At 38.3% G+C, this 11,885-nt stretch overlaps 2 protein-coding genes across 2 annotated transcripts in view; both read left to right on the top strand.

The window, feature by feature from the left end:
* LOC133631139 (dentin sialophosphoprotein-like) overlaps window positions 1–11,636 on the top strand; it is a 23,128-nt gene extending 11,492 nt beyond the window's left edge. Inside the window, exons 8-20 of the mRNA XM_062023229.1 lie at window positions 3,215–3,265; window positions 5,775–5,837; window positions 5,901–5,978; window positions 6,055–6,123; window positions 6,197–6,337; window positions 8,489–8,566; window positions 8,643–8,711; window positions 8,785–8,925; window positions 9,717–9,794; window positions 9,873–9,941; window positions 10,015–10,155; window positions 11,314–11,391; window positions 11,470–11,636. Of these exons, the coding sequence (XP_061879213.1) occupies window positions 3,215–3,265; window positions 5,775–5,837; window positions 5,901–5,978; window positions 6,055–6,123; window positions 6,197–6,337; window positions 8,489–8,566; window positions 8,643–8,711; window positions 8,785–8,925; window positions 9,717–9,794; window positions 9,873–9,941; window positions 10,015–10,155; window positions 11,314–11,391; window positions 11,470–11,574 (1,161 nt within the window). The 3' untranslated portion in view covers window positions 11,575–11,636. The remainder of the gene's footprint in view (window positions 1–3,214; window positions 3,266–5,774; window positions 5,838–5,900; window positions 5,979–6,054; window positions 6,124–6,196; window positions 6,338–8,488; window positions 8,567–8,642; window positions 8,712–8,784; window positions 8,926–9,716; window positions 9,795–9,872; window positions 9,942–10,014; window positions 10,156–11,313; window positions 11,392–11,469) is intronic.
* Window positions 11,616–11,885, top strand: part of LOC133631138 (uncharacterized) — a 31,025-nt gene continuing 30,755 nt past the window's right edge. The window contains exon 1 of the mRNA XM_062023228.1: window positions 11,616–11,752. The gene's annotated coding sequence lies outside the window, so the exon portion shown is untranslated. The remainder of the gene's footprint in view (window positions 11,753–11,885) is intronic.

The raw sequence follows: 11,885 nt of genomic DNA, 5'->3' as shown, positions 1-11,885 counted from the left end.
TTCTACATGATAGTTTAAGAGCTCTAGTTTCTTCTGTAACTGAGCCCGATATTTACTAAATACCTGTTTGAGGTTGTGATATTCGGCATGTACCCCCGACAGATGAATGATCTCATTAACATGGCTAGGTGTGGCCGTCGAAGGACCAGCGGAACGCAAACAATTAGCCTTGCAAAATCTGCTCCAATTCCAAATGGTGGTCCTACACCAATCAGTACTGGGATAATGAAGTTTCAGCTATGGGAGACCTGATCCAATGGGTGTCGACCGACATGGAAGGATAAAGAAGCGTATCGCTTCATGGTGATTACCCAATGACTGTAAAGCTAACGTCTGTTTGGTGCGTTACCCTCATCCAAACACCGGACCTCTTTAGGGGAGCAAAGCTTAATTTTCGCAATCTTATGCAAGTTCACAAATTCTGAGTCTATGAAGTAGTCGTCTATAATTACGATAATCTTGACACTTCTTTCCCCCCCTGACAATGTCCCTGAAAGTTCAAGTCTCTTTCCAAGGCTAGGAGCTTGCGGGTACCGTATTTTTCGGAGTATAACTCGCACCGGAGTATAAGTCGCACTTGCCGAAAATGCATAATAAAGAAGGAAACATACATATATAAGTCGCGCTTTTTGGGGAAATGTATTTGATAAAAGCCAACACCAAGAATAGACATTTGAAAGGCAATTTAAAATAAATAAAGAATAGTGAACAACAGGCTGAATAAGTGTACGTTATATGAGGCATAAATAACCAACTGAGAACGTGCCTGGTATGTTAACGTAACATATTATGGTAAGACTCATTCAAATAACTATAACATATAGAACATGCTATACGTTTACCAAACAATCTGTCACTCCTAATCGCTAAATCCCATGAAATCTTATACGTCTAGTCTCTTACGTGAATGAGCTAAATAATATTATTTGATATTTTACGCTAATGTGTAAATAATTTCACACATAAGTCGCTCCTGAGTATAAGTCGCACCCCCGGCCAAACTATGAAAAAAAAACTGCGACTTATAGTCCGAAAAATACGGTACTCGCACATTTCATTAGCAGAAGGCGGTTTGTTGTTCCCTGCAAGAGAAGAAGAAGCTTGGGGTGCGAGCGTCGTCTGTCTGGGAGGACGAATGGAGCATTTGGAGAGTTGTAATGTTTGTCGATGAGCTCGCTCAGCAGCGGTGAATTGTCCTCCAAGTTGCATTGGCACCACGTCGTTAGCCCGAAGAGTGGTGGTTATGTCAGGAACGATTACAGGGCAGACTCCTGCCGCTGTCGATATGGCTCCATTTAGACGAAGAGGGACGATTTTGGCCATCCTCTTCTCTATCACACTCACAAATTCTGTCGTCTACATGAATGGATAATTCAGTGTGTCAAGCATACTTGCCAACCTTGAGACCTCCAAATTCGGGAGATTGAAGGGGGTGTTGAGGTGGGCGGGGTTAAGGGGGAGGAGTAAATTTATAGCTAGAATTCACTGAAATTCAAGTATTTCTTATATATATATATATATATATATATATATATATATATATATATATATATATATATATATATATATATACATATATATAAAATTAAATAAATACTTGACTTTCATTGAATTCTAGCTATATATATATATATATATATATGTATATATATATATATATATATATATATATATATATATATATATATATATATATATATATATATATATATATATATATATATATACATATATAAATAAAAGAAATACTTGAATTTCAGTGTTCATTTATTTACACATATATACACGGGCCGGCCCTGAGTGGAGCCAAAGCAGAGAATAAGTACACGACTGAAAAGCTGAAACATCATGAATCTGCTGGCGCCGAGTGAAGGGTCTGGGAAGCTTAAGTGGTCAGGAGGAAATGAGTATCGGGTGTGCGTGCGGGTGGCTCCGCCCCGTAACCCGAATAACAAGGCACTGTAACATAAAGAAGATAGGCGGCTGCAGAGCTGCTCGATCATGACAGAAGGACACCTATTATGTATGTCGAGCTTGGATGCTATTGTGTGCTTAGCTGTTGTGTAGCTGCTAGGTTCCTTGTAGCCTTTAGCTTGTCATGCTTATTACTTTTTTAAATGACTGCTTGTATTGGATCATATATCGGACATTTTACATGCAAGCCAATACTTGTTTTTTTTTTTGCTGATATCAGATCAATATCTATATTACTGAAGATGGGTCTATAAATGATCGGATATCACATCAGATATCAAAACTGCACAAAAAATGGAAAATTAATAAAGCTGAAAATGTTGATATTTTAGAGTTCTACTCTCAAATATAGACAACTGGTATTTCAGAATTGCTACTGTATAATATACTGTGATAAAGTATTAACTGGTGTGATTTTACCAATTCATCTTTCTCTCTCATAGCATTAACCTATACCAGGGGTCGGCAACCCGCGGCTCTAGAGCCACATGCGGCTCTTTAGCGCCGCCCTAGTGGCTCTCTGAAGCTTTTTCAAAAATGTATGAAGAATAGAAAAAGATGAGGGGAAAAAATAAAAAAATTTTGTATTAATATGGTTTCTGTAGGAGGACAAACATGACACAAACCTCCCTAATTGTTATAAAGCACACTGTTTATATTAAACATGCTTCACTGATTCGAGTATTTGGCGAGCGCCGTTTTGTCCTACTCATTTTGGCGGTCCTTGAACTCACCTTAGTTTGTTTCCATGTATAACTTTCTCCGACTTTCTAGGACGTGTTTTATGCCACTTCTTTTTCTCTCTCATTTTGTCCACCAAACTTTTAACGTTGTGCGTGAATACACAAAGGTGAGTTTTGTTGATGTTATTGACTTGTGTGGAGTGCTAATCAAACATATTTGGTCACTGCATGACTGCAAGCTAATCGATGCTAACATGCTATTTAGGCTAGCTATATGTACATATTGCATCATTATGCCTCATTTGTAGCTATATTTGAGCTCATTTAGTTTCCTTTAAGTCATCTCAATTCAATGTATATCTCATGACACGTACACTATCTGTATGTAATATGGTTTCTAATTTGTTGCGGCTCCAGACAGATTTGTTTTTGTATTTTGGTCCAATATGGCTCTTTCAACATTTTGGGTTGCCGACCCCTGACCTATACTATTTACGTTGCTTGTTCTCAACTCCTACTTTAAATACTTAATTATTTTTCTAATAATATTGGTTTAGGATTCAGAGGAGGCGCTTTCTACTAACTTGGACAGCCTGTCGGAGAACAAGGTAAGTGTCCTCGTGACACCTTGTTACCTTTACCCCGCCCCCATTTCTGCACCACCCTGAAACTGCATGCGTTAACAGAGCTCTGAGTCAACATGACAGCGGATTGGCAGGTTTCTGCTGAGTCAGCGATATAGGTCACATGACAATTTGTCTATAACGTCACAATTTGCCTATGCACACAATGACCTTTCGCATAATTAAAGTTCAGTCTGTTTTAAAAGCTTCAAATGACACTGCCTGAACATGTGGTTACCTTGGCAACCGTCACCATGATGGATGTTTTGTTGTTTTTCCAAAGGACAAAGGAGGTTTGTTTAGCGGATTCCTGAATAAGACGACAAAGGCGAGCGCAGTGGTGAACATTTTCCCGTCATCTCTTCTTATCATCAAACAAGCTAAAGATAAAAATTTAAAGGCCTACTGACCACGCAGTCTGATAGTTTATACATCAATGATGAAATCTTAACATTGCAACACATGCCAATACGGCCGGGTTAACTTATAAAGTGACATTTTAAATTTCCCGCAAAACTTCCGGTTGAAAACGTCTATGTATGATGACGTATGCGCGTGACGTCGATGGTTGAAACGGAAGTATTCGGACACATTGTATCCAATACAAAAAGAAAGCTCTGTTTTCATCGCAAAATTCCACAGTATTTTGGACATCTGTGTTGGTGAATCTTTTGCAATTTGTTTAATGAACAATGGAGACTGCAAAGAAGAAAGCTGTAGGTGGGATCGGTGTATTAGCGGCTGGCTGCAGCAACACAAACAGGAGGACTTTGACTTGGATAGCAGACGCGCTATCCGACGCTAGCCGCCGACCGCATCGATGATTGGGTGAAGTCTTTCGTTGCGCCGTCGATCGCTGGAACGCAGGTGAGCACGGGTGTTGATGAGCAGATGAGGGCTGGCGTAGGTGGAGCACTAATGTTTTTATCATAGCTCTGACGAGGTCCCGTAGCTGTGTTAGCTTTAATGGCGTCGTTAGCTTTAATGGCGTCGTTAGCAACAGCATTGCTAGTCTTCGACAGGCGACACAGCATTAACCGTGTAGTTACAGGTCCAGGGTTTGGTTCAGTGTCTCCTGATAGTAGTATTGTTGATCTTCCGTCTATCCTTCCAGTCAGGGGCTTATTTCTTTTGTTTCTATCTGCATTTAAGCACGATGCTATCACGTTAGCTCCGTAGCTAAAGTGCGTCACCGATGTATTGTCGTGGAGATAAAAGTCACTGTGAATGTCCATTTCTCGACTCTCATTTTCAAGAGGATATAGTATCCGAGGTGGTTTAAAATACAAATCCGTGATCCACAATAGAAAAAGGAGAAAGTGTGGAATCCAATGAGCCCTTTTACCTAAGTTACGGTCAGAGCGAAAGAAGATAAGTCCTGCACTGCACTCTAGTCCTTCACTCTCACGTTCCTCATCCACGAATCTTTCATCCTCGCTCAAATTAATGGGGTAATCGTCGCTTTCTCGGTCCGAATCGCTCTCGCTGCTGGTGTAAACAATGGGGAAATGTGAGGAGCCTTTCAACCTGCGACGTCACACTACTTCCGGTACAGGCAAGGCTTTTTTTATCAGCAACCAAAAGTTGCGAACTTTATCGTCGATGTTCTCTACTAAATCCTTTCAGCAAAAATATGGCAATATCGCGAAATGATCAAGTATGACACATAGAATGGATCTGCTATCCCCGTTTAAATAAAAAAAAATTCATTTCAGTAGGCCTTTAATAAAGCTGAAAATTGAGATATTGTAGAGAATAGTGTGTTCCATTAGTGGGCGTGTTGCGTGCGATCTGCTAACACTGCGTGTACAATTGATAAGTGGTGCAGACCACCTTATTTGAATGAGGATTTTGCGTGTATTATACAATCATAAACAGCACATTTATTTGATCATGCTCCTACCTGTGGCGTATGTTTATAAACATGTCACAGAACCCACTTTTTCCCCTTTTTTTCAGGGCTGATTATGCACTGGACAGAGACTGCACGTAATGTGCACAAGACTCAAAAATCACATACTTCAAGAAGTTTTTTTTTTTACATAGGAGATATGTTAATAATATATAGTATAAATGAAACACGAACGGCATTATAAAAAAAAAAAAAAACACAAGCAGACACCAAAACGCATCAAATGAATTTGTTTCAATCAGCCCCTTAAGTCACCAAAATTATAAAAGTGTGTTGCTGAATGGACATTATATCTAATTCTAATGGGGGGGGGAATTAAAAAAAAAAAATTTTTTTTAATTTTTTTTTTACATAAATAAATACAATCATGTGTGCTTACGGACTGTATCCCTGCAGACTGTATTGATCTATATTGATATATAATGTATATATTGTGTTTTTTATGTTGATTTCATTAAAAAAAAAAAAAATTTTTTTTTTTTTTTTTAAATTTCTTGTGCGGCCCGGTACCAATCGGTCCGCGGACCACTGGTCTATAGTCTTTCTTCCGTACAAAGTACAAATTGTAATTTTGTGTTGCAGGACAAGACTCTGCAGGAGAAGAAGTTGTCCGCCAGCAGTGAGAGTTTGTCTGAAGGCAAAGCGGTACGTTGTGTCCTCAATACTGTTGGCTCTTTCTCCCTCAACGTGTCTGTCTTTTGGCATCAGGAGAACGATCGAGGTCTGTTCGGCGGCTTCTTTAAAAAGACCCCGAAAAGAGAGAAAGGAGAGCGGGCAGACTCACCGGTGAGTGTTTTGGAAAAGTAAGTCACAGAATGTTTTGTCTTTTAATTGCATTCAAGCAGCGACATCTAATTTTTAGGACGAGGAGGAGGACAAGGAGACGCTGGCGGCGGGTGCTGATGATCTAGTCGAGAGGAACGCCACCAAGGTGACTGAGCAAAGCCTTCAAGGTTGGTTGACTTGATAGTAGTGCATTCACTGACTCCAATATTTCTTTTCAGGACAAAAACTATTTCAGCAGCAAACTTTTCAAGAAGCCCCAGAAGCCAGCAGAAGGCGCTGCAACAGACAAGGAAGCAAACCTGAACACTGAAACTCCAAAATCTGGAAGCTCTGAAAACTTGTCGGAAACTGTTCCCAAGGTATCAAGAGCTTCTTCTTCTTCTTGTTCTTAAAGTATCAAAAGTTTGTTCTTTTTTTGTTCTCCTTCTCCTTCTTCTTGCTCTTCTTCTTCTTGTTTTCTTGTTGTTGTTATTCTTCTTCTTCTCCTTGTTGTTCCTGTTTTTGTTCTTCTCGTTCTTCTTCTTCTTCTTCTTCTTTTTCTTCTTGCTCTTGTTCTTGTCCTTAGCAAAACTGAACACTGAAACTCCAAAATCTGGAAGCTCTGAAAACTTGTCGGAAACTGTTCCCAAGATATCAAGAGCTTGTTCTTCTTCTTGTTCTTCTTCTTGTTCCCAAAGTATCAAAAGTTTGTTCTTCTTCTTGTTCCCAAAGTATCAAAAGTTTGTTCTTTTTCTTGTTCTTCTTCTTGTTCTTCTTCTCCTTCTTCTTGCTCTTCTTCTTCTTGTTTTCTTGTTGTTGTTATTCCTCTTCTTCTCCTTGTTGGTCCTGTTTTTGTTCTTCTTGTTCTTGTTCTTGTTCTTCTTCTTTTTCTTCTTGCTCTTGTTCTTTACCTTAGCAAAACTGAACACTGAAACTCCAAAATCTGGAAGCTCTGAAAACTTGTCAGAAACTGTTCCCAAGGTATCAAGAGCTTGTTTTTCTTCTTGTTCCCAAAGTATCAAAAGTTTGTTCTTCTTCTTGTTCCCAAAGTATCAAAAGTTTGTTCTTTTTCTTGTTCTTCTTCTTGTTCTTCTTCTCCTTCTTCTTGCTCTTCTTCTTCTTGTTTTCTTGTTGTTGTTAGTCCTCTTCTTCTCCTTGTTGTTCCTGTTTTTGTTCTTCTTCTTCTTCTTCTTGTTCTTCTTCTTCTTCTTCTTTTTCTTCTTGCTCTTGTTCTTGTCCTTAGCAAAACTGAACACTGAAACTCCAAAATCTGGAAGCTCTGAAAACTTGTTGGAAACTGTTCCCAAGATATCAAGAGCTTGTTCTTCTTCTTGTTCTTCTTCTTGTTCCCAAAGTATCAAAAGTTTGTTCTTTTTCTTGTTCTTCTTCTTGTTCTTCTTCTTCTTCTTCTTGCTCTTCTTCTTCTTGTTTTTTTGATGTTGTTATTCTTCTCCTTCTCCTTGTTGTTCCTGTTTTTGTTCTTCTTGTTCTTCTTCTTCTTCTTCTTCTTCTTTTTCTCCTTGCTCTTGTTCTTGTCCTTAGCAAAACTGAACACTGAAACTCCAAAATCTGGAAGCTCTGAAAACTTGTCGGAAACTGTTCCCAAGGTATCAAGAGCTTGTTCTTCTTCTTGTTCCCAAAGTATCAAAAGTTTTTTCTTGTTCTTCTTCTTGTTCTTTTTCTTCTCCTTCTTCTTGCTCTTCTTCTTCTTGTTTTTCTTGTTTTTGGTATTCTTTTTCTTCTCCTTGTTGTTCCTGTTTTTGTTCTTCTTGTTCTTGTTATTGTTCTTCTTGTTCTTGTTCTTTTTCTTCTTGCTCTTGTTCTTGTCCTTTTTATTCTTGTTTTTCTTCTTCTTCTCGTTATTGTTCTTCTTGCTCTTCTTCTTCTTGTTTTTCTTGTTTTTGGTATTCTTTTTCTTCTCCTTGTTGTTCCTGTTTTTGTTCTTCTTGTTCTTGTTATTGTTCTTCTTCTTCTTTTTCTTCTTGCTCTTGTTCTTGTCCTTTTTATTCTTGTTTTTCTTCTTCTCGTTATTGTTCTTCTTGTTCTTGTACTTTTTCTTCTTCTTCTTGTTATTCTTATTCTTCTTGTTTTTCTTCATCTTCTTGTTCTTGTTTTCTCTTCTTCTTTTTCCTGTTCTTCAAGGTTCAAGGGTTTTATTCGTCACATGCAGAGTACACCACAGTGAAATGCTTTTTTCCATGCTCTTCAGATATTGCGTACAGTGGGATCCAAACACTAGTTGCTGAATCTAATACACTAAATACAAAAAAATACAACAATTTGAATAGCTCTGATGTACATTAATTACAAGACAATAAGTTGCACAATAAGTCCCAGTAGTTATTGTAGAAGTATCAGTACAAGTAAAAGTACAGTAGTCACATACAGTACCAGTGCAATATCAAATAGTATAACAGTATACACAGTATATACTGTATAGGAAGTTCTTGTTCTTTGTTTTTTTCTTCTTGTTGTGAATCCTCGATACTATTGGTTCTTCCTCTCTGAACGTGTCTGTCTTTTGGCATCAGGAGAACGATCGAGGTCTGTTCGGCGGCTTCTTTAAAAAGACCCCGAAAAGAGAGAAAGGAGAGCGGGCAGACTCACCGGTGAGTGTTTTGGAAAAGTAAGTGACAGAATGTTTTGTCTTTTACTCGCATTCAAGCAGCGACATCTAATTTTTAGGACGAGGAGAAGGGCGAGGAGACGCTGGCGGCGGGTGTTGATGATCTAGTCGAGAGGAACGCCACCAAGGTGACTGAGCAAAGCCTTCAAGGTTGGTTGACTTGATAGTAGTGCATTCACTGACTCCAATATTTCTTTTCAGGACAAAAACTATTTCAACAGCAAACTTTTCAAGAAGCCCCAGAAGCCAGCAGAAGGCGCTGCAGCAGACAAGGAAGCAAACCTGAACACTGAAACTCCAAAATCTGGAAGCTCTGAAAACTTGTCAGAAACTGTTCCCAAGGTATCAAGAGCTTGTTCTTCTTCTTGTTCTTCTTGTTCCCAAGGTATCAAGAGCTTGTTCTTCTTCTTGTTCCCAAAGTATCAAAAGTTTGTTCTTCTTCTTGTTCCCAAAGTATCAAAAGTTTATTTTTATTTTTCTTGTTCTTCTTCTTGTTCTTCTTCTCCTTCTTCTTGCTCTTGTCTTCTTGTTTTCTTGTTGTTGTTATTCTTCTTCTTCTCCTTGTTGTTCCTGTTTTTGTTCTTCTTGTTCTTGTTCCTCTTCTTCTTCTTGTTCTTTTCTTCTTGTTGTTATTCTTCTTCTTCTCCTTGTTGTTCCTGTTTTTGTTCTTCTTGTTCCTGTTCTTCTCCTTCTTCTTGCTCTTGTCTTCTTGTTTTCTTGTTGTTGTTATTCTTCTTCTTCTCCTTGTTGTTCTTGTTTTTGTTCTTCTTGTTCTTGTTCTTCTCCTTCTTCTTGCTCTTGTCTTCTTGTTTTCTTGTTGTTGTTATTCTTCTTCTTCTCCTTGTTGTTTTTGTTCTTCTTGTTCTTCTTGTTCTTCTTCTTCTTGTTCTTTTTCTTCTTGCTCTTGTTCTTGTCCTTTTTATTGTTGTTTTTCTTCTTCTTCTCGTTATTGTTCTTCTTGTTCTTGTACTTTTTATTCTTCTTCTTCTTGTTTTTCTTCATCTTATTGTTCTTCTTGTTTTTTCTTCTTCTTCTTTTTCCTGTTCTTGTTCTTTATGTTCTTTTTCTTCTTGTTGTGAATCCTCAATACTATTGCTTCTTCCTCTCTGAACTTGTCGGTCTTTTGCCATCAGGAGAAAGATCAAAGTCTGTTTGGGGTCTTCCTCAAAAAGACCCCCAAAGGAGAGAAAGGAGAGCGGGCAGACTCACTGGTGAATATTTGGAAAAATAAGTCACAGAATGTTTTGTCTTTCAATTACTCGCATTCAAGCAGCGACGTCCATTTTTAGGACGAGGAGGAGGACAAGGAGACGCTGGCGGCGGGTGTTGATGATCTAGTCGAGAGGAACGCCACCAAGGTGACTGAGCAAAGCCTTCAAGGTTGGTTGACTTGATAGTAGTGCATTCACTGACTCCAATATTTCTTTTCAGGACAAAAACTATTTCAACAGCAAACTTTTCAAGAAGCCCCAGAAGCCAGCAGAAGGCGCTGCAGCAGACAAGGAAGCAAACCTGAACACTGAAACTCCAAAATCTGGAAGCTCTGAAAACTTGTCAGAAACTGTTCCCAAGGTATCAAGAGCTTGTTCTTCTTCTTGTTCCCAAAGTATCAAAAGTTTGTTCTTCTTCTTGTTCCCAAAGTATCAAAAGTTTGTTCTTCTTCTTGTTCCCAAAGTATCAAAAGTTTGTTCTTCTTCTTGTTCCCAAAGTTTCAAAAGTTTGTTATTTTTCTTTTTCTTGTTCTTCTTCTTGTTCTTCTTCTCCTTCTTCTTGCTCTTGTCTTCTTGTTTTCTTGTTGTTGTTATTCTTCTTCTTCTCCTTGTTGTTCCTGTTTTTGTTCTTCTTGTTCTTGTTCTTGTTCTTGTCTTCTTGTTTTCTTCTTGTTGTTATTCTTCTTCTTCTTGTTGTTCCTGTTTTTGTTCTTGTTCTTGTTCTTCTTTTTCTTCTTGTCTTCTTGTTGTTGTTATTCTTCTTCTTCTCCTTGTTGTTCCTGTTTTTGTTGTTCTTGTTCTTGTTCTTCTTCTTCTTGTTCTTGTCTTCTTGTTTTCTTGTTGTTGTTATTCTTCTTCTTCTCCTTGTTGTTCCTGTTTTTGTTCTTCTTGTTCTTCTTCTTGTTATTGTTCTTGTTCTTGTCTTCTTGTTTTCTTGTTGTTGTTATTCTTCTTCTTCTCCTTGTTGTTCCTGTTTTTGTTCTTGTTCTTGTTCTTCTTCTTCTTCTTCTTGTCTTCTTGTTGTTGTTATTCTTCTCCTTCTCCTTGTTGTTCCTGTTTTTGTTCTTCTTGTTCTTGTTCCTCTTCTTCTTCTTGTTCTTTTCTTCTTGTTGTTATTCTTCTTCTTCTCCTTGTTGTTCCTGTTTTTGTTCTTCTTGTTCTTGTTCTTCTCCTTCTTCTTGCTCTTGTCTTCTTGTTTTCTTGTTGTTGTTATTCTTCTTCTTCTCCTTGTTGTTTTTGTTCTTCTTGTTCTTCTTCTTCTTCTTCTTCTTGTTCTTTTTCTTCTTGCTCTTGTTCTTGTCCTTTTTATTCTTGTTTTTCTTCTTCTTCACGTTATTGTTCTTCTTGTTCTTGTACTTTTTATTCTTCTTCTTCTTGTTTTTCTTCATCTTATTGTTCTTCTTGTTTTTTCGTCTTCTTCTTTTTCCTGTTCTTGTTCTTTATGTTCTTTTTCTTCTTGTTGTGAATCCTCGATACTATTGCTTCTTCCTCTCTGAACGTGTCGGTCTTTTGCCATCAGGAGAAAGATCGAAGTCTGTTTGGGGTCTTCCTCAAAAAGACCCCCAAAGGAGAGAAAGGAGAGCGGGCAGACTCACTGGTGAATATTTGGGAAAATTAGTCACAGAATGTTTTGTCTTTCAATTACTCGCATTCAAGCAGCGACGTCCATTTTTAGGACGAGGAGAAGGGCGAGGAGACGCTGGCGGCGGGTGTTGATGATCTAGTCGAGAGGAACGCCACCAAGGTGACTGAGCAAAGCCTTCAAGGTTGGTTGACTTGATAGTAGTGCATTCACTGACTCCAATATTTCTTTTCAGGACAAAAACTATTTCAACAGCAAACTTTTCAAGAAGCCCCAGAAGCCAGCAGAAGGCGCTGCAGCAGACAAGGAAGCAAACCTGAACACTGAAACTCCAAAATCTGGAAGCTCTGAAAACTTGTCAGAAACTGTTCCCAAGGTATCAAGAGCTTGTTCTTCTTCTTGATCTTCTTCTTGTTCCCAAAGTATCAAAAGTTTGTTCTTCTTCTTGTTCCCAAAGTATCAAAAGTTTGTTCTTCTTCTTGGTCCCAAAGTATCAAAAGGTTGTTCTT

The sequence above is a fragment of the Entelurus aequoreus genome, linkage group LG16 (assembly GCF_033978785.1).
Source record: "Entelurus aequoreus isolate RoL-2023_Sb linkage group LG16, RoL_Eaeq_v1.1, whole genome shotgun sequence".
NCBI lineage: Eukaryota > Metazoa > Chordata > Actinopteri > Syngnathiformes > Syngnathidae > Entelurus > Entelurus aequoreus.
This window is presented reverse-complemented; position numbering and strand designations above follow the sequence as displayed.